Here is a 23,941-nt window from a genome sequence, read left to right on the forward strand (position 1 = left end):
AAGCCCCAGTTCTGCTCTTTCCTGCAATATAAGTTTCATCTCGCTGTGACTAATAATAGCGGAGCAATGTAACAAAGAAAATGTGTGCGTTTTTTGACGCACTTTGCGTCCGTCGGGCTCATAGGCTTAATACTGCTGATGTAGTATCTTGTCTGCCATATGTGTTATGTTACTGCAGATTGGCTGGTTGTGATCTCCAAGAGGATTCCTGCAAGATTCTAGCATCTGCTCTTCAGTCAAACTCCCTGTTGAAAGAGCTGGACCTGAGTTCTAACTATCTGGGGGATTCTGGAGTGAGGTTGCTGTCTGTTGGGTTGAAGCATACAAACTGCAAACTGGAAACACTGAGGTTAGTGATGTGGTTACAATATGATGAGGTCAACAAAATAGTTACAACTGTGGGCTACTTTATACTGGCATTGTATTGGAAGATATAGTGGTGATGTAATATCTAGTTAACCTGAAATTTACATGACATAACACTAAGTAGAATTGCTAGAATTGCTAAAGAGTAGAATATTTCCATTGCCCAATTTGACGTATGACCCTTACATAGATATAATGGTCATGTAACAACAATAATAGGTTTTACCATCAAAAAAGACACTTAGCTAAATAGTGGATGTCTTATACTCTGAAGAGGCTAAATCAATTCAATCAATCAGAAAAGCTGAAGTAAAGACTGGTGACTGCTTCTCTGTTCTTTAGTAGAATAAAGCACACAAAGAGACACTGGCACATGTGTTAGGTTTGCAAAAGAGGAAAAAAAATGTTTCATTTTACAACCCCAAATCAAAAAACGTTGGGACACCGTGTAAAATTCAAATGTAGCCTAACAGGCAAAACTATACCCATTAAAGGGATAATCCGGAGTGAAATGCACTTTAGATCAATTTTTCGGACTATTGGGGGTACATACGTTGAGGTGACACCAAAATCATGTAATTCGGATGTATTTTGAGAAAGTTCGAGCTCACCGTTTTTAGCCAAAACTCGTTAGCCTGGAAGTGACCGGGGAAATTTCGCCGCTACAAAACGCTATTTTTATACCTCTTCTACTGTTCCAAACAACACTACACTTACGTGGTAGTGAGTAGAGGGTCTCTAAAGCCAAACCGAAGTATCCCCAAGTATCCCCTGTCTCTCGTGATTAGTCCTGTCATTCCCTTGTTAAAGCCTACCTTACATTGACAGACTTTGCAAAGATTTGGAAAAGATTTTTTAAAGACTACAGTCTCAGACCCTCTCACATCTAAAGACAATTCATTGAGTTTTTAGTCACAGTCTAGTCACAGGCCATTCTCAGATTAGGATTTTGCAAAGACTGTGGGTCACTATTTACAAGACTGCTGCTAGATTCCTTCAAATTATTTCCATCGTGCAATAGGCTACACGTCATCATTCACAGGAAATCACATGATAGCCTACTCATATCAAAGTATTTTTTTCGCGTTTCTGCAGCATTGTTTGATGTGTGACATCACTAACAGATATAGAGTTGTTCTGTCACGTAGAACAGCCGACTAATAAATTATAAGAAATGAAATAACAAATAATCATAAAGGCTACAGCTGTCGCCTATTTTGCCCCTTCCTGTTTCATGTTCGCGCAAGGTTACTATTGGTTTTTAATGTTCACGTCACTATTTGCATGAGCCACGACTGAAAAGACTTCCGATAATATCAAACATGTTTGGTATTGTCGTAACGGCAAAACTAGAAAAAGACTGACCCCGACGGACTTAAAACAGCTAAGATTGGCACCTTACACTAAACGATTTAGATGACGGGAGCGCGCTGCGATTTCAGTACAACTCCCAAGATTGCCGCCCGATTGTGGAAATTTAGTCGCCGACTGTTAAAACAGACCAAAATCGTGCAATGTAAGCCAGCCTTAAGTTCACCAGTACCTGGTTATTGTTTCAGTGTCATCACCTGTGTCTTGTTCCCTTGTGTATTTAAGCCCTCTGTCTTCCCTCAGTCTTTGTCTATCATTAGTTGTGTTACGTGGTGTATGTGTAGTTGAGTTTTGGTTTATGCTATATAAAGATTCCTGATTTGCCTTATTTTGCCTCATCGTGCTGTGTCTTGCCTTGCGCTTGGGTCCACACTCTGCTCTCCTGGCTACACCTGTGACAAGAACAGACGACATCTTTTGTGCTTCACACCGAGCATCCCAAACACGCACCAGCCAGTTGCATTTAATCTTTCTAAATCTTTCTAGTCTTCTCCTCTGCAGCTATTTCATAAGCTTCTTTAAATTATTTTTACTTTCAATTAGTTGCACCTCCCTTGCTAAACCAGGCATTTTGATTCCATAAGGAAATATCATTTCTCTGTCCAGTTTGTGCCATAAAATACGCGCCAGAACAGAAGTGCATTGGTAGCTGTGAAGCTAGCAGCAATGGGGTAGAGGGAAACGTCAATATACAAAATACAAGCATTGACCGATTATACTGTCTTGCCATAATTTTATCAGCCTCCATTTACCATGGTTGGTTTCCAGTAATATGCTATGAATTATAAAATGTACAAATTATAAATCAACCTAGCAAGTTGCAAGCCCAAAGAGAGGGATCTCAAACTCTTATTTTGAAGTCAATGAATTCAGGAAACTACGTCTGAGGGTGACTAAACTTTCTTTTTTCGTCAGGTTATGTTGTTAACAAGTTGCTAGTGACATGATCTCGAAGTATGTGGACTTATAAGAAGAAATTAAGCATATAATTACATTTCATTGTCATTTATCTTAGACACGAAATATTAAAAAGAAAAAGTAGACATTTTACAAAGTCGGGGAAGATCAGGAAACTAGATGGTGAAACTAAATCGCCTGTAGGCCTAACCCTATCGACGACGATGGCGGTTGCAGAGGAGAAGACTTGTTAGCCTGAATGAATGGCTAGCCAGAAAACATAATGGGTCGCTTACTCCACGACATTGCCAAGAAAAAACAGAAGTTGTCCATTTTGATTTGATTCATGATCATTGTTTTGTCAACTTTCATAAATGTTTTGGTGAAACTTCAAATAAACATTGTGGGGCAGCCGTGGTGTACTGGTTAGCGCACCGGGCTTGTAACCGTAGGGTTGCCGGTTCGATCCCCGACCAGTCCACCATGGCTGAAGTGCCCTTGAGCAAGGCACCTAACCCCTCACTGCTCCCCGAGCGCCGCTGGTTGGGCAGGCAGCTCACTGCTCTGGGTTGTGTGATTCACCTCACTGTGTGTTCACTGTGTGCTGTGTGTTCACTAATTCGGTGAAATTGGGTTAAATGCAGAGAACTGAATTTCCCTCAGGGGATCAAAAAAGTATATATTCTATTCTATTCTATTCTATTCATAGATTGTTTGCATTCCAGTTATTGATTGCCATTTTTAGATCATTTACAAATTGTTTATTAACATGTAAAAGACTAAGATGCAACTTTATAATAGCCATCCAAATTCTTCTCCAAAAAAGGTTTGATGCAAGTCATTTCCCATCAATGAATGATGTTGGAGCCGTTTTTGATATTTATGTTTGCAAAATCATTTTCAGTTATTAATATTGATAAAATGCCAATGACACTAGAATGATATTTATGTTCATGAAATATGGTGAGTTATGGTGAGAAATATGATTGAGTGACGTCTGGCCGTCTGATTGACGGAGAATCAATTATAGGGCTGGCACACCTCTGGCCAGGTAGAGCGGAAGTGGCAAACAATTTTTCAACCGCGTGAATGCGATAGAGGTTTGTTTGTTTTGTACTAGTCAAAGTTTGGTGAAATACATTTCTATAATCTAAAAAGACGCGCGTTGTCCGGTGTTATCCGCTCTCTGAAGCGGCCGCCGAAAGGCTGCCACTACATCAAGTTGAAAAATTGCTCACGGAACGTCGGACAAGCTGGAGAATTTTGTGGATTACTATATGGATTATACCCGTAGATATACTTTGAACTTCGAACATCGACAGCTTGTTTCGTGAGTAACCTGACGGTTTGCATTGTCTACAGACCCAGGTACGATCAGACATTACCGAAAGACTTTGAAATGTTTGATGGGACAATACAATTGCGCAATCGTTGAAACCTAAACTGATGCAGCCTCATTGAGATCCCGACCTGTTGACTCAAGGTGGACACCAGTGGGGTGTCCTACGAAGCTCGATTAGTGGCTTAGCGAGGTATGTTGCGCTCAAAACCAGGGTATGCTGTCATACGAAAGTGGATTTGTTTTAGCGTCGCTGTATCACCATGGTATCTTATGCTCGCAACCAAACCTGCTCGGGAGCGGGTTATGTGCTTAGTTATAGCTCAAATCGTGAAATATCACCGCCCTCTGACCAATTCTAACCAATCCATTATCTTGAACAACGAAGTTATCTCACGTGTGCTAATCTGTCACACTTTGAACAGGTTCGGCCCCGCCTTTGCAAACATTTTGAATCTCGAAGGCGCTTTTAACTATGTTGTGCGTGCAAATATATCACTACTATGGACATGCATGCCATACAATATCTGATGACCATCGACTTTTTGATGTTATAGGTTAGACACTAAAAAAGACCACCCTAGATTTCGCTACCGCTCATAAATGCGGAAGTAATCGTTTTTAAACCTAGGCTGTCTTGTGCGTCTTCACGTTTCCCGATTGGTCAAAATCACCCCAACCACGAGAACGCGCACAGATCTGAGCTGAAAGCCTAGTTTGACAAATTTATCACATACCTGCTGTCGTAGGATCACTTAACTTAATACCCGAGTTAAGGCTTTGTGCAGCCTCGATATGTCTAGATAACCTAGATTTGTCTAACTTGCTTCGTAGGACACCCCTACTGTTTTAGGAATACATCTCATAATGAACAAAGACTAAATATAACTTAAGCATTACGAGCCTGTCCTGCAAGCAACGCAGTTTCACGAACAGCCCAGACAGCACGCATGAATCTTAACATTATCGGGCCGACGCATGCCGTTATAATCTGTCAGACATCGCTCACGGAGCGTTTGCTCATTGGCAAGACATCTTCGAGATGTCGGCAGTTCATCGAGAACGACAATGAGCCGATGTTTCAACGACTCATCAAAATGCCCCACGACAATTAGCCGATGTTTCAACGACTCAGCAAAGCTATGCCCCCACCTCCACCCCCGGGGGCTTATGCGACCTTTCCCAGACAGCAAAGGAGTCCAAAACGGACCCGCGCTCAAGCCGCCACATCCGCCTGACAGTCAGCCTCCGTTTTGGATACGGGCACAGAACACATTTCGCCTCCGTTAACGCGCATTCATACGGCGGATCCACGCCGGACCCTTTGCGGATGCGCACATCGAACGCGCCCTTCAAATCTGCTAACGGTTTCCTTCCTCAGTTTTTTCGCTGATGGAGTGCGGAGGCGAAACAGCGGTGTCTGCGGGCTCACTGTAAGTATGCTTCTATATGCTTTATTTATGCAGTTACCTAGTATATTCAGTGAAAACGTACTTCCATAACACAAGTTACCAACTTATCTAGCTTTATTTGCTGATATAATCCGTCATTTGCTATACTGGCCATCTGATGATACACACCAGCTAACGTCTAGCAGCTAGCTTGCGCAAGCTAATTTAGCTCACTTTCGACAGGGCTAAATCTTGTCCAACTTGGGCTTTGTTACATTTTTAATCAAAGCTAAACTCAAAACTCAGTTAAAATTGAGCGAAGCTTGATTTGGTTGAACGCTAACTTCATATATGCCTGTGAACAACAAGTTGGTTTGCGTGAGCTAGCGTTAGCTTGTTGGCTAACGATAACGTTAAACTGTCATTAATATTTTTTGTTAACGTTAGCAGCTAATGAAAGCTTAGATGTTGGACTCGGGAGTCTTTAAGAAGACTTAGCTGCTAGATGTGTTTACATCTTATTTCGTTCTTGGAGGGAGGCTGATTTCACATTGTTTACCTATCCTGGATAAGATAATGTTTGTGATTTTAAATTATGAACGACGTATCGATAGTTCTAGTAGCAACTAGCTGCTAGTAATGCAAGCTATGCGCCATGTCAGGCGCATGCTCAGACCTGTTTAAAACTTTTTGAACTCGTAAACGGCAGCAAGAAATACCCTCGGGATTCCTGCCTTTACATTTGTACACGCGTTAGCGAGAAACCGGCCTACTATTCAATCTAAAACTTCTGGTTTTCAGGCGTGTTTCCTGGTGAGTTTTTCAATTGAATAGTAGAGATTACTCGTTAACTTTCATAAAATATAAGGGCACAAATCCCGAAGCCATTTATGAAGAAACTGCCGTCAATGAGGTCATTTAATGCTGAACGTTTTTTGGAGCATGATTTGACTGAAAAGGAGAAACACATTAGAGGCAGTAGTTGACTTGATGCATATCCTTGCTTTGCTTTGTCACAGACCAGACTCTTTTCAAAGTTTAGAATATGGGAAGAGGAGCTAAATTGATCAACACCATATTCTCTGGATCCCAATATAAGGCTATTTTGATGGGGTGTAATATTGGTAATAATAAATATTTGCCTTTTCCCCCCTGATGATAACAGTTATGCATATTTATGTGTCTGTGTTACAGGTCATTCACAAGTGGCTCCAGTCTGGTTTGGGGGTCTACCCTTTCTTATCATGTCCTGCCACCCAATAAAGTAAGCTATACAGCCTCACATTTGATTTGTTTGACTTGGATGTATAAGTGGTTATGATAACTATTTGGCAATTTATTTCTGAAGATAGAAGTAATGCATATTTTTGTATATGTGTTACAGGCCATTCACAAGTGGCTCCAGCCTGGTTTGGGGGTCTAGCCTTTCTCATCCTGTCCTGCCACCCAATAAAGTAAGCTATACAGTTTTACATTTGAGTTATTTGACTTGGATGTATAAGTGGTTATGATAACTATTTGGCAATTTATTTCTGAAGATAGAAGTAATGCATATTTATGTATATGTGTTACAGGCCATTCACAAGTGGCTCCAGCCTGGTTTGGGGGTCTCATCCTGTCCTGCCACCCAATAAAGTAAGCTATACAGTTTTACATTTCATTTATTTGACTTTTGGTCCACACATTAGTCATATAAGATAACCATACTGAATGCCTTTGTAACTGGTGTTACCAGTTCAGGATGAATTGAAGGTAAATGTCAACATACATAAATGCCTTTCTCTGCTGTAATAAAATCCACTGTTTACCTCAAAAGCTCTCTAAAAAAATATTTTTTTTTATTTCAGAAGAGAAATTACTAAAGGCCTCTGCAACTGCTTTTACCAGGTAAGGATGAATTGCAGATACATTTCAACATAAAAAATGTTTTTAGTCTACTTTGATAAATTCCTAATTTCCAGTACCTACAAAGCTCTACAATCAGCATCATTTTTGTTTAATCTGTGCATGCAAATGCTGTAGTATAACTAACAAGTATTTGTCTCTGTGAACCACTTTTCTGTTGCCTTTTTACATTTTCAAGTAACAGGTCTTTGCCATCATGTCTTAAACCCTCATTATATTTACTGGAGGACTACACTGTGCACATAACAGAAGCATTCCGTTTGCAGAGCATCTGCTGCAACACTGTAATCAATGGAACTCTTTAGATGTGATAGCGGCATGTACAGTATGTTTGAAAAAATTAGACTCGTCTTCTAAAACTATTTTCATGCTCTGCGAACAGAGTGCTTCACTTGTGGACCCAGTGTAGCTGTCTAGTTTTCAGTTGAAAAGTAGTAATGTACTGTATATGCTTCCAAAACGTAACTCATTTTATTATGCTTGTATGATTACAGATGCTGTGAGAGAGTTATGCCCTGTGCCGCGGCTTCTGATTCAGTACAGCAGTTCAACCAGCCCAGCAAACAGGAAAAGCTCAAGGAGGTGTCTTAACTATCAGCATTCCTACCCAAACAGATCAACCTACTGTTATGTCCAACTAAGAAAAACAATGGTCTGGTATGAAGGTTATCTGTGTTTTGAAACATAAATATTCATTAAATAATAATAAAAATGTTTGACACTATTTATGGTTGCATTTCATTTTACTTTATTATCTGTTTAAGGTATTTATTGTCTACGATGACTTATTTCATTGAGCATTGAGGTGCCGGTGACAAGTGTCTACTATTGTCTAGGAATTGCATGAAGGAGTTAAAAGTTTGTAACTTATTTAATAACTTGTAGGCTGTAGTGTAGCAGAGTTGAATTCATGTACTGTAAAACCCATATTCTAATGCTTACTGTTTCACACAATGAAGGTATTTGGCTGTAAAACCACAAGGTGCTTCACATGATAGATTTTGACTTAATCATTATTATGGTTGATACAAAACGTACTTTATGTAGCCTAGTGATATGTTGGCAAGTTAGATTAGGCTATACAGTGTATTTCTGTAGTATAGTTTTGGCCATAATAAGATAAATCAGCAGGGATATAGGCCAGATGAACTGCTTCATGAACGGGTCCTAAACGGATCCGGGAGGATGATAAACGCCTCCGAAATGAATCCGCGGCGGATGCGCTGTTTAATTCGCGGGTCCGAAATGACTCCGCTGCGGATGCACGTCCATTTCGCGGGTTCGAAACGGACCCGTAGCGGATAAGCTGGTTCAAGCGCGGATGCGGATAGGGTCCGCCACGGAGTCTGGTCGGACCCGTGATGCGTAACCGCTTCGGACTCGCCGCGGTGTGCAAGTGGACGCAGTTTCGGACCCGTTTCGCGGATCCGTTCCGGAAGTCGCGGTACCTCCGCGGCGGATCCGCTACGGAGTCAGTTTGCTGTCTGGGTTATATATCGAGGTCGGACCTAGATAGCACATTTTACAATATAGACTAAACATGAATTAGATCTAAGCTAGTAAGAGACAAGAAAGAAGCAAGAAAGGCATTTTCGTTTCATTTTATTGAATGTTGATATTAACAAAGGCTGTTAGAACAGCTCCCGAAAACCAGCTCCTCTCCTGCAAGAGACAAAAACAACAAATTAATACACCGCTTAATTCAACACTTTTATTGTCTAGCTTACGAACGCGATTGCTGTTACTGAATTTTCACGAATGGGATAAATGCAGAGGCCGAATTTCCCTCACGGGTCACGGGATCAAACGTGTATAGATCATAGACCGAGCTCGGAGATTTCAACCCCATTCGCGTTATCAATCCAGCTGATAATTCAGTCAAGCACAGACCTATGGCACAGACGAGCTATGAGTATTTGGCAAGCGATAGCTAACTCTGGCCAAAACATTTAGCCTACGTGGGACCTGCGTTTTTCCTGAATAGGAAACTTCGGCTGGTGCATATTTACTCTTTTGCGTTTTCAAACTCACAGCAACAAATGACATTTTTCGAGTTTACAGAACTGCTGCTGATATGCATTGTCCGCTTGTCCAACACGAGAGAGAGCACGCATAGCTGTACTTTGGAGTTCTTCCTCAGACACAGCTAGCGGACAGTGACACTCGGCTGTGCGCCGTTTCACGTTTAGAGTTATCATAGTGTCAAGGGCATTTAAATACCAACGAACTGAATGTTTATTCTTTAGTTTGCTTGTGTTTAACATTGTCACATATTCTAATACTCAACCTATCAAACAGCAAATTTGGGATTAAAAAAAAAAAAAGAAATGGAAAAACTATCTTCCCACCAACAAATATGGACATGTTCTCAAGCCAAATGATAGGAACCAGTGATGATGACATTTTTAAGAATAAGAATTGTGTTGACTGATATTGTAATAGAGATGTTCTGCTCATTCACATATCACTTAAGAGACTTGAATTACTGGTGATGCAGTGCATCACCTCTTAGACTAAAATAAACAGACACGCAAAGAGGAGTTCATACCAAAGCCTAAAAATGTCACATGAGCATGGACTCTTCCCACTTATTGACCCTGATAATGAGGTAATGTTTGATAGTTCTCGAGACATGAATGAATACTTATACAATGCATAAACAAAACAGGCATGAACTTTAAAAAGAGTTTGCATGGTAGTTCATGGTAATGTCAGCATATAAAGGTCCTTTTGGTCTATTTGGTACTTTATTGATGCAAAGTATTCCCTACGAACTTAAAACCAAAAGTTCAGACGTGGGAGGGAACTTTTTACCTTGGCAGCTTGCAGCAATGATCGCGTAGGATACTCTCGGTGTTTCCTCGCGTATCGGGCCTTCCACTTCCCTCCACCCTCCACATGAGATGTCCTCGATGACGTCGGGCTTTGAACTTTTCGGGGCGCAAGCTGAGGGCTTGATGAGAGAGGCCGTATGCAGATAGAGGGTTGAGAAGAGCCCAGTGAGTATGACGCAGGCAAATTAACTTAAAGGGATATTCCGCCATTTTTGGAAATACGCTCATTTTCCACCTCCCCTCGAGCAAAACAATCGATATTTACCTTGTTCCCGTTCGTCCAGCCATTCTGTGAGTCTGGCGATACAACTTTTAGCTTCAGCCTAGCATAGATCATTGAATCGGATTAGACCATTAACTTCTCGCCTGCTAGCTTCATGTTTAAAAGTGACTAAGATTTCTGGTAATTTTCCCATTTAAAACGTGTCTCCTCTCAAGTTAGAAAGTGCAATAAGACCAACTGAAAATGAAACCTGGCGTTTTTCTAGGCTGATTTGACATGGAACTACACTCTCATCTGGCGTATTAATCATGGCTTTAGATTTGAAATAATAATGTTTGCCATACAACTCTTACAAGACATATTAATAAAGATAGCTGAGATACTAATAAAATGATGCATATGTGCACAAATACAATACTTACACTTTATGTCAACATCTTGCCAGGCAACAGGACCTCCACCGTTTCCAGTTGGCCTGGTCTGTATATTGAATTATGAAGTAAAGAAAACATTTCTAAGTTTAAAAGTGAATTAAGACACTGAGTTTGCAACCCATATCATTGAAAATATACAATTAAGATGTCTCACCATTTTGAGTGACCAGATGGTTGCCTGAAGGAGATTGAGGCCTGGTAGTATTTCCTTAAAATATACAGCAAAACAGACACTTAATAAACATAGTCCACACATTGCAAAACAAGACAAATGAGTTTTGATGTACAATAGGCCTACAAGTAACCGACTAGCAACCTAAAATGCACACAAAACCTTTCTAACGCTTCCCTTAGGTGCAAATGCATCACGGTCAAAACAGTTGATGCATACTATAATTCTGAAGCCTATTTTTTTTTCCCGCTTTAGTTAGTTATTTGCCGTATGTCTATTTCCATTATTGATGTGCTCATAACAAACTCGCAGTTGTGCTGGGTGCACTGCATAGCTGACTCGTAACCTAGGCTACCCTCAGAGTGGAGAGGTGTCTGTTGATATCAAGGACCCACGTATCCTATTAGTCTTACATCTCCGTTTTATTTCCCTAGCCTTCGCCTTTTCAGACGAATCACTGGTCAATTTTAGTAGGTAATGTTCGGCCAGGCTTGCTGTTGTAATGAGCGGTTTAATTCAAACTACTCCATAGCCTATTACTTTTAAATGCTTTCGGTCAAATGACAGCTTCCTGGGTAGCAGCTAAAGTCTCATGGTCAAATCAAAGCCATCGATATCTCATGGCTTTGGGTCAAATACTTGATATTCTTACACCTACACAGCTGTCCTACGGAGATCATCGATGCTGTTAACATTTTGTTGCTACAGTAGATTTAAAATGTTTCCCAGTGTTAGCTTAACTGCTATAGCTAACGTGAATTAGCTCAATCAACGTGAATTAGCTCATCGAAGTTGTTATTACTCAAAAACAGCTCGTTTACACAAAGTTATGACTTAGCTGAGCAGGTAAATGACACAACACATACTTTCTGACCATTTACATGAGTGAGTTTACCCACCTGAAAATCGCTGCTCCAGGAGACTGTTGTTGTAGACAGTACTACTGTAGCTACACAGTAGTGCTACACACGTCACACATAAAAAAAATAAAGCCGTTAGTTCTAGCGGGATTTTGCTTTGGATAGTGAGACCCAGAGGGGCCGATCAAAAGCCTACATGCGTGGAAGCCTGAGCCGTAGCCAGAGTTAAAACATTTACTCCGACTAAGGGCCGATACCGGCCGATACCCCTGAGACGCTAATATTTGCGAATCGCCGGTGATCTAATGCCGACGTCGGCCAGATTCATGTGTGCTGTCTGGGAGGCAGCAGAACATGTAACTGCGATTAAATGAAAACGTTACACGGATGTGACTGAATCAACATAAATTGTGATATAGCGAAATAAAACAATTGCAATCATGTCTGATCACGAGAACGAACAACCCGAACAAACTCCTGAGACGGCCAAACAGACAACACCTGTTTTTAAAGAGCTAAGCGCAACTCGTCGCGGCAAACTTGGCCATTGCACTCGCAAAATGAATGAAATTAACGAAATGATTTGGCGGGGCGCTGGCGAAGGCAATGTTGAGAAAGTGAAAGAACAACTAAGTGTATTCCATCAAATCCTTGACAAATTTAAAATCAGTCATGAATCTGTGCAAATATTGTTAACTGATGATGCAAAAGAAAATGAAAATATTGATTGGTATGAACCAAAGATTGCAAAGTTCAATGAATTTATTTCTCAGACTGATATCTGGTTGGAACGTAAGCTGACTGACATACAATCACGTGACATTGCTGACACTGTTGACGTGACTGATAGTGTGTCAAGAATATCTAAAGCTGACTCAAAGGCATCATCATCCCATTCAGCACGCATTCAAATTGCTGTGGATAAAGCTGGTTTAATGGCCCGAGCCAGATCCTTGAGAGAGAAACATGAAATGGAAATGGACAGAGTTAAGTTACAAGCCAAAATGGAAGCATTACAATTAAGAGAGGATCTTTCTGTCACTAATGCAAAACTACAGGCCTTGGAGGAAATTGAACCAATAGAATCAACATTAAGGAAAACTCTCAGGTCTGAGGATGACATGAATGCTTACCTGGAGAAATACATGGATCAAAGACCACACCGATCAGAGGAGCCATTGGAGGTCAAATCAGTAGAAAGCAGCAGAATTACTGGCATGTCTCAGATGGATTTTGTGGAATTAGGAGCAATACCTAAAACACCGTTTCAGAAAGCTATACACGTACATCAGAAGTTAATGGCGGTGCCACAGCCACCCACTGCTGCGGCTAGAAGGGCACATTTACCAAGCCGACGAACTTACAGAACTACTGAGACCCAACCAAGAAGATCACAATCTACTCCTGGAATGGAACCACCAGAACCTCCAGATAGCACAGACCTGACAAATCTGCTTGTATCTGTTCTAAATCAAACATCGCTTCCAAAGAAGGAGGTTCCTGTGTTCAATGGTGACCCCCTGGACTTTCAGTTGCTCATGCAAGCATTCAAACACAATGTTGAAGACAAGACTGACAGTAATAAAGACCGATTGTACTTTTTGGAACAATATACAGTTGGAGGGCCAAAAGAACTTGTCAGAAGTTGTCTTTACATGGACGCTGCAACTGGTTATGCTGAAGCAAAGCGCCTGCTCAAGCGCCACTTTGGCAATGACTTTAAAATCACGACTGCCTATATGGAGAAGGCCTTAAACTGGAGTGTAATTAGACCAGACGATGGAAAGTCACTTCACAGTTATGCTTTATATTTAAGAAGTTGCAGTAATGCTGCCCGAAACTTTCGCTATATGTCAGAACTTGACCTGCCATCTAATATGAAGCAAATTGTGTCAAAACTTCCATACAAACACAGAGAGAGATGGAGAGCGGTGGTGTGTGACATAACGGAACAGACCCAACAGAGACCTACATTCAATGACCTCGTCAGATTTGTTGAAAGACAGGCCAAGATCATGCAGGATCCAGTCTTTGGCAACATTCAAGATGCCCATAGAGAAACAAAGGCGAGAGCACCTACAGCGAGCTCGTCCTATGGTAAACCTGGCAGCAAGCAGAGCTTCGTCACTGCGGTTTCTCCAGTCATCACTGTTGCTAACGCCAACATCAGAGAAACTGGAAATCAAGATTCCAAGAATTTTACTTCTGTCAATGCAAAAGATGCTTTTTCTAAACCCTGTGTTTTCTGCAAAGGAGAGCATGCAATGGAAACATGTGAAGCAATATTAAAACTCCCACACAAGGAGAAAGTTGAGTTTCTCAAGAAACATGGATTTTGTTTTGCTTGTTTGATTAAAGGACATCTCAGTAGAACATGCAAGAAACGTCTGATATGTCGCTCATGCGATAAGAAACACCCTACCATCTTGCATATTGGGAATTGGCAGCAAGATGGCGCCACATATGCTAAAACACCTGCAGTAACCACAAACAAAACCAGCTGTGGCACAGCTGTGCAGGCCAACTCTGTCACTGTCACCATGGCACCAACTGGTCAAACAGGGGCCGGCAATACTGACCACAAACTGGCTATTGTACCTGTAAGAGTGAAGGCGAGCAAGGGTAGTTACTCTATCGAAACATATGCATTCTTGGATCCCGGGAGTTCCGCAACCTTCTGTACAGAGAATGGAACAACTGTCTGTCAGAGGGAGGAAAACAGAAATTCTACTTCAAACAATGAGTTACGAAATACCAGTGAAAACATATAAACTGAGCGGACTGGAAGTAAGCAGAATTGATGGTGATGACTTCATAGAACTTCCAGAGGTCTTTACACAACATGCCATTCCTGTGAATCGTCAGAACATCCCGAAAGAAGAAGACCTGAAACAATGGCCTTACCTGAATACGGTCAAATTGAAGTCCATTGAAGCTGATGTCGATCTGTTGATTGGTGTGAATATCCCAAAGGCCATGGAACCACTGAAGGTCATCAACAGTCAAGACAATGGCCCATATGCTGTCCTGACACATCTTGGATGGATAGTAAATGGACCACTGGGAATCAGCTCACTTGTTGACGAACACGGTCGACCACAGATAACAACCAATAGGATATCAGTGGCTCGTTTGGAGGATCTTTTGATTCAACAGTACAAACAAGACTTTCCAGAATTGACCTATAAAGAGAAAACAGAACACTCATTTGAAGACAAGAAGTTTCTGAAAATTATGAATGAATCGATCAGAAAAAAGGATGGTCATTATGAGATCAGACTTCCTTTCCGTAAGGACGACGTCTGTATGCCTAAGGCAAATGGCTGAGCAAAGAACATACAGCCTTAAGAAAAGATTCGAAAAGGACGAGTCATTTAAAAATGATTATGTGTGCTTCATGAACGACATCTTGGAGAAGGGGCATGCTGAGATGTTACCTGGAGAACAGCTCCTCCGGACAGATGAAAGACTCTGGTACATTCCCCACCACGGAGTGTACCATAAGCAAAAGAAGTCAATCCGGGTGGTCTTCGACTGTACTTCAGCCTACCAAGGTACATCTTTGAATGCTGAGCTGCTACAAGGCCCAGATCTTACGAACACCTTATTAGGTGTATTGCTGAAGTATAGACAGGAACCCGTAGCTGTGATGGGGGACATTGAAGGAATGTTCCACCAAGTGAAGATTCCTGAAAACGATGTGGATTTCCTGAGATTCTTGTGGTGGCCGGGTGGCGATACTACCCAAGCATTAAGAGAGTTCAGAATGACTGTGCATCTTTTTGGTGCTGTTTCATCTCCCAGCTGCGCAAACTTTGCTCTCAAGCAGACCGCTGAGGACAATGAAGGAAAAGCTGATGCCTCGATACTCAACACCGTCCGTCATAATTTTTATGTGGACGATTGTCTGAAATCTGTTCCAGATGAGAAACAAGCAATCAGTTTGGTCCAGAATCTTAAGACCATATGTGCAACTGGAGGATTTAAACTCACCAAATGGTGCAGTAACAACCGTTCTGTCCTCGCATCTTTACCTGTAGGGGAGAGAGCAAAAGAAGTTAAGAACATTGACCTTGAGAAGGATAAGCTTCCTGTAGAGAGAGCCCTTGGCATGCGGTGGGATGTTGAGTCCGACACATTCTTCTTTGACATCATTCTGAAACAGCAACCGGTTAGTCGAAGGGGAATTCTGTCTGTGCTCAATTCTGTTTACGATCCCCTGGGATTCTTATCACCAGGTATGCTCACAGGAAAACTGATACAGCAGGAGTTGTGTAAGATCAACTGCGGATGGGACGAAGAAATCCCAACTGCCCTTGCATCAAAATGGAGCGAGTGGCAGAGAGATCTTCACATGATCTCCAACTTTAGAATACAGAGATGCTACAAACCAGTGGATCTTGATGTCACTGACGTCCAGTTGCACCACTTCTGTGACGCCTATGAGAGAGGCTATGGGACGGTCAGTTACTTAAGATTTGCCTGCAGAAGTAGACCACCTCACATTGCATTTGTGATGGGGAAATCGAGGGTTGCACCCTTGAAAATAGTGACAATTCCCAGACTGGAGCTCACCTCAGCAGTTTTGGCTGCTCGGATGGACAATATGCTCAAGAAAGAACTAGAACTTCCGATCTCAGAATCCTTCTTCTGGACAGATAGTACTTCTGTTCTGAAGTACATCCTGAATGACACAGAGATTCAAAACCTTTGTGGCAAATAGGGTATCTGTGATTCGCGATCTGACAGAGAAATCTCAGTGGCGTCACATTAACCCTCTAACCGCCCGGGTTTTTTTGGATTTTTGCATAAAAAATTCAAAAGGCCATGGCTTGAAAGTGGTCAGAGATAAAGTCCTACTGTAAATGTGAAAATCATTGAGTATGAACTAAAGTTTATAAAGGGAGTAAATTTACTCATCTAATTTGCATATTATGACGTCACAGGATGGCAATAGTGTCAAATTATGCACATTTCAGTAAATACTGATTGTTGAACACATTTGAGCAGTTTTACTTAGATTTTTGTAATTTCTCCGACATAACAAACAAACAGGACCACAGCCACATGTAAACCAACAATAGTAAACTATTAGTATTATCACAATCCCTATGTTACTATATAATAAAGTAGCCTGGTCAAATCAGTTCCTATCGCGGATGACTTTGTAGTTCTTCAGAGCCCTATTTTTACTAGACCTGCTGTCTGTACCATGTCAATTACAGACACTATCATCATGATTATCACTGGCACCAAGCACACCATGCTTATTTGAACCCTTTGGTCAACATTGCTGCAGGTAAACATTGACGTACACACGCAAAGACCCACCTCCATTCACAGACGCATCTTGACTGTCACTGCCAACGAACGACCGATCATAATCTCCAAAAGGCAGATATTCTCCTTCAGAATCAGAGTAGGTGAATGGCAGACCCAAGACTTCATAACACACGACTTTGTTTTTTAACATTTGCCGTTTTTCTGCTTCAATTTGTGCATAGCGATCGCGCATTTCACTTCCGCGTTATAAAACAGGAAATGCGTCTTTTTTTTTTGTTTCTCGCGAGTAATACAGGCACTTCCTGAAAACTTTTTTACTCGAATTTGGGCTTGAATCGAAGCTCTGGATGTCTGCCAACTAGTGGTGGAGAGTACAAAGGCGATTTGTCACCCTACTCGGATCTACCGTCTGTTTTAATCAGTGATGTTGCTTGTCGCCGTACGGCGCCTTGGGCGGTTAGAGGGTTAAGACTGATCTCAATCCAGCAGACAATGCGTCTAGAGGAATGCGAACAGAGACTTTTCTGAAAGTAAACAGTTGGCTTAAAGGTCCAGACTTTCTGGCCAAATGCGAAGCTGACTGGCCGAAGCTTTCGACAGAGCCACCGACACTTTCTGACAGTGACTTGGAGGTCAAGAAAAAAGTTGTAGCTTTTGCAACAGTAGCCCATGAAAATCCTCTGACTCACTTTATTGAATACTTCTCGTCTTGGGACAAACTCATCAGATCTACAGCCTGGCTCTTGAAGTTCAAAAGGACTCTGAGACACTTGATCCAACTGAAGCAAGCAGGTACGTCACAGAGTGTGCTAGTAAAATTAGAACCTGCAGACCGACAGCTATCCACACAGGACCTCACAGATGCTGAGGAATCACTTGTAGCTTATGCTCAACGGCAAGCCTTCAGGGATGAAGTGAAAGCCTTACAGATAGGCCAAGCTGTAAGAAGGAGTAGCAGACTCTACAAATTGGACCCCATGATTCATGACGGAATATTAAGAGTAGGAGGCAGACTGAGCAAGCTGGCTATGACTGAGGAGATCAAGCACCCAGCCATTCTGCCTAGTGATGATCACCTCTCAAGACTTCTTCTGAGCCATACAGGGGCGGAGTGGCAATCGGGAGATTCGGGATATTTCCCGCCAGGCCTGATGTTGCATTTACACTGGCCCAAGACGTGCCTGAGCGGCCGCTGGAACATTTGTTATCATAAGATATTTTCTCAAGTGTTTCCGTCATCTGAAATCGCTCATCGTCAATTGCCTTTGTGTAGAAACCAACCACTATTTAAACCATTCAGTTGCTTTATATACCTTAGTCATGGTTACCTTACATATTAATTACAGGCCTATTCATCTCAGTTCTCTCCGATCAGTGCATTTGTGTGTAGCCTTGGGTGTCTTCATTTAATTCTTCATATTATTAAAAAGTGTTATTTAACTCTTTTGGTCACAAATAAATTCAAAATAGAACAGCAAAGCCTCCTGGGAATGGCAAATACGTTTGCTAGGTCAGTCTATTACAGAAATGTAGGGGGATAGATGAGCGGCCCCTCCTCTAATGGCATGGCCCCTTAGCCTACACTATTCGTGAAAGTAGCGTTTTGATAGTGAACGGATTAGGTGTTTGCTTGATTAATATGGAAGGCAAGAAGAGGAAAGACAAAGAGGGGGCTGAAAAAGGCAGAATTAAGGAGAAGCGACTGCTGGAGGAGCATGCATCTAAATGCTCAAAACAGATTTAGGCTACCCGTAGTCTAGTCCACGGCCATTACGAGTGCAGGTAAATTTGACAGAATGAAAATCATTGACGCAAAGCTCAACTACGTTAGGCTACTTGCTAGACGGAAAATATCACAAGCTAGTTAACTCATGTAGCCTACATTTCAAACGAATAAATGGCTTACAGTTTTTTTCAGTGACTGACATAGCGTTTGTCCAAACAGTTGTCACGTTTTCAAAACTCTAAACACATTGCGGACATACCATTCACACATTTCATGTCGTTTTCGCACAATATGCAGGCAGTGAACACATTTCCACAATGCTTACATTTTCCTAACAAACAACAAAATGATGGATCGTTTTTCTATTATTTTACAGATGTTACTGTTAACACATGACATCCCACAATAGTTAAAACAATTCCAACCCTCAGTAACCTCTCCTTCTGCAATGATATCAGTTCAAAAACAATATATCTCAGCTGATAATAAACAAACAATTGAATAACTGGCACATAGATGATGTTGGGTAAATTGGGCCAACCACAGCTGATTCCAGTTTGTCTTAGACTCAGTGGCAGGGGTTACTTTTTACATTTACATTATACTTACACAGTAAAAGGAGGAGGTGATGTTTTTGGAAACAGAAACATAAAAAGACAAATACTGTAGCCTAATGTCTGGATGAGGAAGAGTAAGAACAATGGGCCCAGGGAGAAGAGCAAGGTGCGGAGGTGCAGGAGCAGGCCCAAGGAGAGGGCAAGGTAGAGATGTAAAATGCTTTTGACTTTTGATTACAGTATATGTTACAGTATATGTGGACATACATTTCTCAACCAAGAAATTTAGTGTAAAAATGGTGTATTGCATGTTTTGCATGCAAATGCCCGTAAAACTGAAACATGAAAGTCTGGACCTGGACCTTCATAGATTGACTATATTACATTTAGCCAACATTTTGTTTGTGTTTATAATATACGGAAGGTGGTCGTGCTCAAGGCATGGGTGGGTTGGGCCGGCAGTGGGCTGGCGGCGGGTAGGGGGCCGGTGTGGTCAGAATATTCCCGGTGGATTTTAGTGTCCCACTCCGCCCCTGGAGCCATACCCACCATCTCGTAGGTCACTGTGGAAAAAATCAGATGCTTTCCAAACTCAGGACGAAGTACTGGATACTCAAAGCCTATCAGGCTGCAAGGAAAATAACCCGTGATTGCATATTCTGCAGACGATGGCATGGTACTGCAATGAAACAGAAAATGGCTGACTTGCCTCGCGTACGCATAACACCAAATCTTCCCCCGTTTACGCACACTGGCTTGGACTACTTTGGGCCCATAGAAGTCAAGAGTGGCCGTAGCCGGGTGAAGAGATACGGGGCCTTGTTTACGTGCCTTGCCAGTAGAGCTGTACACCTAGAGATGGCCTACTCTATGGATACCAGCTCATGCATTTCAGTGTTGCGAAGATTTATCTGCAGACGTGGTCAGGTAAAGGAAATCATTTCAGACAACGGAACAAATTTTGTGGGCTCAGAGCGAGAATTAAAAGAAGCACTTGCTCACTTAAACATGAGTAAGATCCAGAATTCAATACAAGAAAAGGGCATCAAATGGACGTTCAATCCGCCTTATGGTTCTCACCACGGTGGCGTGTGGGAACGCCTTATCTGAATAATAAAGAAAATCCTCTACTCAATCACAAAGGAGCAAACTTTAGATGATGAATGTCTTCAAACTACTCTGTGTGAAGTAGAGGCGATTCTGAATGCTCGTCCCATTACGGAAACATCTGGAGACTTTAAAGATCCTGAACCCTTAACCCCAAATCACCTGCTTCTCTTGAAAGGGAAGCCCATTCTTCCACCTGGGCTCTTCACCAAGCAGGACTGCTACTCCAGAAGAAGGTGGAAACAGGTTCAGTACCTGTCAGACCTCTTCTGGAAGAGATGGACACGGGAGTACCTTCCTTTAATGCAGGAGAGACAAAAATGGAATGAGGTCAAAAGAAACCTAAAACCTGGAGACATAGTGCTGATCATAGATGAGACCTCTCCACAAAACTCCTGGCCTATGGGACGCATTATGGAAACCTTTCCAGATACAAAGGGCTTTGTACGTCGTGTCAGAGTTAAGACCCAGACAGGCATCTTGGAGAGACCAATCACCAAGCTGTGTCTTCTCAAAGACATGTCCTGACTGACCAACTGACTTGACTAACCCAGTAATACACTACACACATTACGCTGTACATTACGTACAGTACAACATGGTATTTGTCTCATGAATAGTGAGAATCTGAAAACTCTATTCTAATCTATTTACTATTCACCGATAATATGTTTTGACATTTTGAATGAGTACGAATATGAATACCTGTTGATGTTGTTGGGGAGAAAAAGAGATGAGATGATGTGTAAATGTGTAATAATGTGACTATTGAATGGACTATTGAATGAACTTTGATTTTTTGCGAGACTTTGAGAAAAGACATTGAAGTCCCCTTGACCTTTTTCTTTTTAAAAGGGGCAATATTTTTTGGAAAAAAAAGAAAGAACATTTTGACAAACTTTCTATGAACTTTTGAAACTGATATGTGAAAAAAAGAAAAAAACATTGAAAACATGTATGCACAATGGACTTTGAACTGTGCGGTTCCTTATGAATGTTTGTTATGAATTGCCACATTATGGTCAATTAGGGGCCGGAATGTTGGAGCCGTTTTTGATATTTATGTTTGCAAAATCATTTTCAGTTATTAATATTGATAAAATGCCAATGACACTAGAATGATATTTATGTTCATGAAATATGGTTTACAATTATGGTGAATATGATTTAAATGTATGGAATTCTAAGTTAAACCCGTCTGGATGTCTGTCTAGCTAATTGAGTGACGTCTGGCCGTCTGATTGACGGAGAATCAATTATAGGGCTGGCACACCTCTGGCCAGGTAGAGCGGAAGTGGCAAACAATTTTTCAACCGCGTGAATGCGATAGAGGTTTGTTTGTTTTGTACTAGTCAAAGTTTGGTAAAATAAATTTCTATAATCTAAAAAGACGCGCGTTGTCCAGTGTTATACGCTCTCTGAAGCGGCCGCCGAAAGGCTGCCACTACAAATGATATTTACATTTTTAGATAGTTTACAAATGATTTACTAACAAATAAAAGACTAAGACCCAACTTTATCATAGCCATCTGAAAAACAGATGGTGTAATTGTTTTTCTAACTAGCTGTTAATCCATAGAACATCATTTATAGTTCAATAGTTAATCAACCTATGTAATAGGCATAGGCGTTGAGGATATGGCTATGGAAAGGCCTACAATCAACATTATAATCATTAACAATAACTCAATATATCATTATTAATAATATGATATTTGCAATAATAATGTAGCTTACTAATATAAAATGAACTGAAATCAAGTTATCACTAAACAGATATCTTTTAGTATGTTATATATAAATAAATAGTTTCTTTTTTCATAAGCTGATAATAAAGTATGTGTAAGTTATGTGTTTAGTAATCATTGATTATTATCTACAAATGATTAATTTATGATTATTAAGTTATTAAATGTTTAATTAGTTGCAAAATAAAGCATCAATTAACCATTTATAACGGATGGTTATTATAAAGTGCTACCCAGCAGTAGTCCAACGCAAAACATTCAATGCAATTAAAAAAGATGTAGTGGGTAGCAAAGAAAATATACCTTCACAAAGTCCAGTTGTTTTGACCGTCAGCAAAAATTGACCAAAAAGTGTTTTTCTGAATGGAAATACATCAAATAAGCGGTGAGCCAAACGCTTTCAAAATAGCATTTTTAAACCAGCAATATTGCTCAAAACAGCACCAAACCTCAGTAGCTTGCTCTGGGTCCCTACACATAAAACGTTTATAACAGAAGACTGTTAAGAATGTAGATGTCGCCCCATCATAGTCGCAAAGTGACACATGTGCAACTCACATCTGCGCCTGACTCACATCGGGTAGCTGCAGCATGCTCTCTGTCTCAGCTCCCTTTGTTTTCTGTCCCTCTGCGCCTGCTCATTTGCACCTGTCCGTGTGGTGCACTCTGGGACACGTAGTTCGGTTGGGGGCCATGTTGTCGTGGGATAGACACTTCTGTACCACATGTCCACTTGTGATGCCACATACGCTATAGTGACAGTTCTACTTTTGAGCCTATTTGTGAGTCACTCTCACCTGCTTAGAAATGCACCACGTTTTATTTTGTCTCACCATACTTGGTCGTGTGGCTACTCGTGTAACTGTATTTTAATAGGGAAAACATGGAGGCGTTTGGTCGCTTCTAACTTCATCTCTGTTTGGATCCTAATCAATGAACTGGGCTAAGTGCTATCAAAGTAGTGCCACGCACCAGAGCCAGTGAGTGCATGCATTGAAACGTGAGCGGTATGTAACAACTCGTCTTAGTTAAGGGAATAACATAGTTTGATATGAAAAAACGGTGAAGTGTTCCTTTAAAGTCTGTTCCGAATGGGTTTTTTTAATCAAAAGCTTAATTTAGTTAGATAGAGGCCTGTCAAAGTGTACTAGAATTCAGGAAATTGCATCTAGATCATCTTTCTTTTTTTAGCCTATTTTTCATGGGGGAGGACCCCCAGAGCCCCTGTTCAACTGTCCCACCCACTTTCAAAAGGCCTCTGATGCCCATGGCGAGAGAGGCTGAAGTGTACTGCACACAGTAATTTGCAAAACCTATTGTACTCACTTATGTCATATTCTAAACTAAAAATGCACTATTCCATTTCCTCACTCGATAGCTGTCAAATATGACGTTATCAAATATGCTCTCTTACCTTATTAGTCAATGAGCCAGATTTTGGTCAATCAGTAGGAGAATAACTTGCATGTTGCATCTGATGTCTGGTAAGGTATACCACCTTAGAATTAGAACATATCTGATAGCCTTGCATTTGGGGTAGCTTTTTGTGTTTTATCAGCCGGTTTATGTCCATTGTATGTCTATGGAGGAATATCTTACAGGTGAATGTGCTAAAATGTTGAACTCCTAGATATCCTTAGAATTTTGGACAAATTAGAGTGAGAGACGTTAGCCTGTTTTTTAGATGTTATGAAATAGATAAGTGCAGGCAGGGGCAGGGCTGTACGC

The 23,941-nt window shown here is 41.2% G+C and overlaps 1 protein-coding gene, 1 long non-coding RNA gene and 1 pseudogene across 13 annotated transcripts in view; all 3 read left to right on the forward strand.

The window, feature by feature from the left end:
* The window catches only part of LOC134076331 (zinc finger protein 850-like), a 769,162-nt pseudogene that overhangs the window by 443,710 nt on the left and 301,511 nt on the right, over positions 1–23,941 (forward strand).
* LOC134080947 (NACHT, LRR and PYD domains-containing protein 3-like) overlaps positions 1–23,941 on the forward strand; it is a 143,349-nt gene that overhangs the window by 86,206 nt on the left and 33,202 nt on the right. For all 12 annotated transcript variants that reach the window (XM_062537589.1, XM_062537566.1, XM_062537551.1 and 9 more), the window contains one exon: positions 179–349. In XM_062537589.1, the coding sequence (XP_062393573.1) occupies positions 179–349 (171 nt within the window). The remainder of the gene's footprint in view (positions 1–178; positions 350–23,941) is intronic.
* Positions 5,067–7,975, forward strand: LOC134097959 (uncharacterized). Its single transcript, XR_009940982.1, has 5 exons — positions 5,067–5,406; positions 6,559–6,628; positions 6,749–6,818; positions 7,212–7,251; positions 7,764–7,975. It is a non-coding gene; the product is annotated as an uncharacterized LOC134097959 (long non-coding RNA).

The sequence above is a fragment of the Sardina pilchardus genome, chromosome 1 (assembly GCF_963854185.1).
Source record: "Sardina pilchardus chromosome 1, fSarPil1.1, whole genome shotgun sequence".
Classification (NCBI taxonomy): Eukaryota; Metazoa; Chordata; class Actinopteri; order Clupeiformes; family Clupeidae; genus Sardina; species Sardina pilchardus.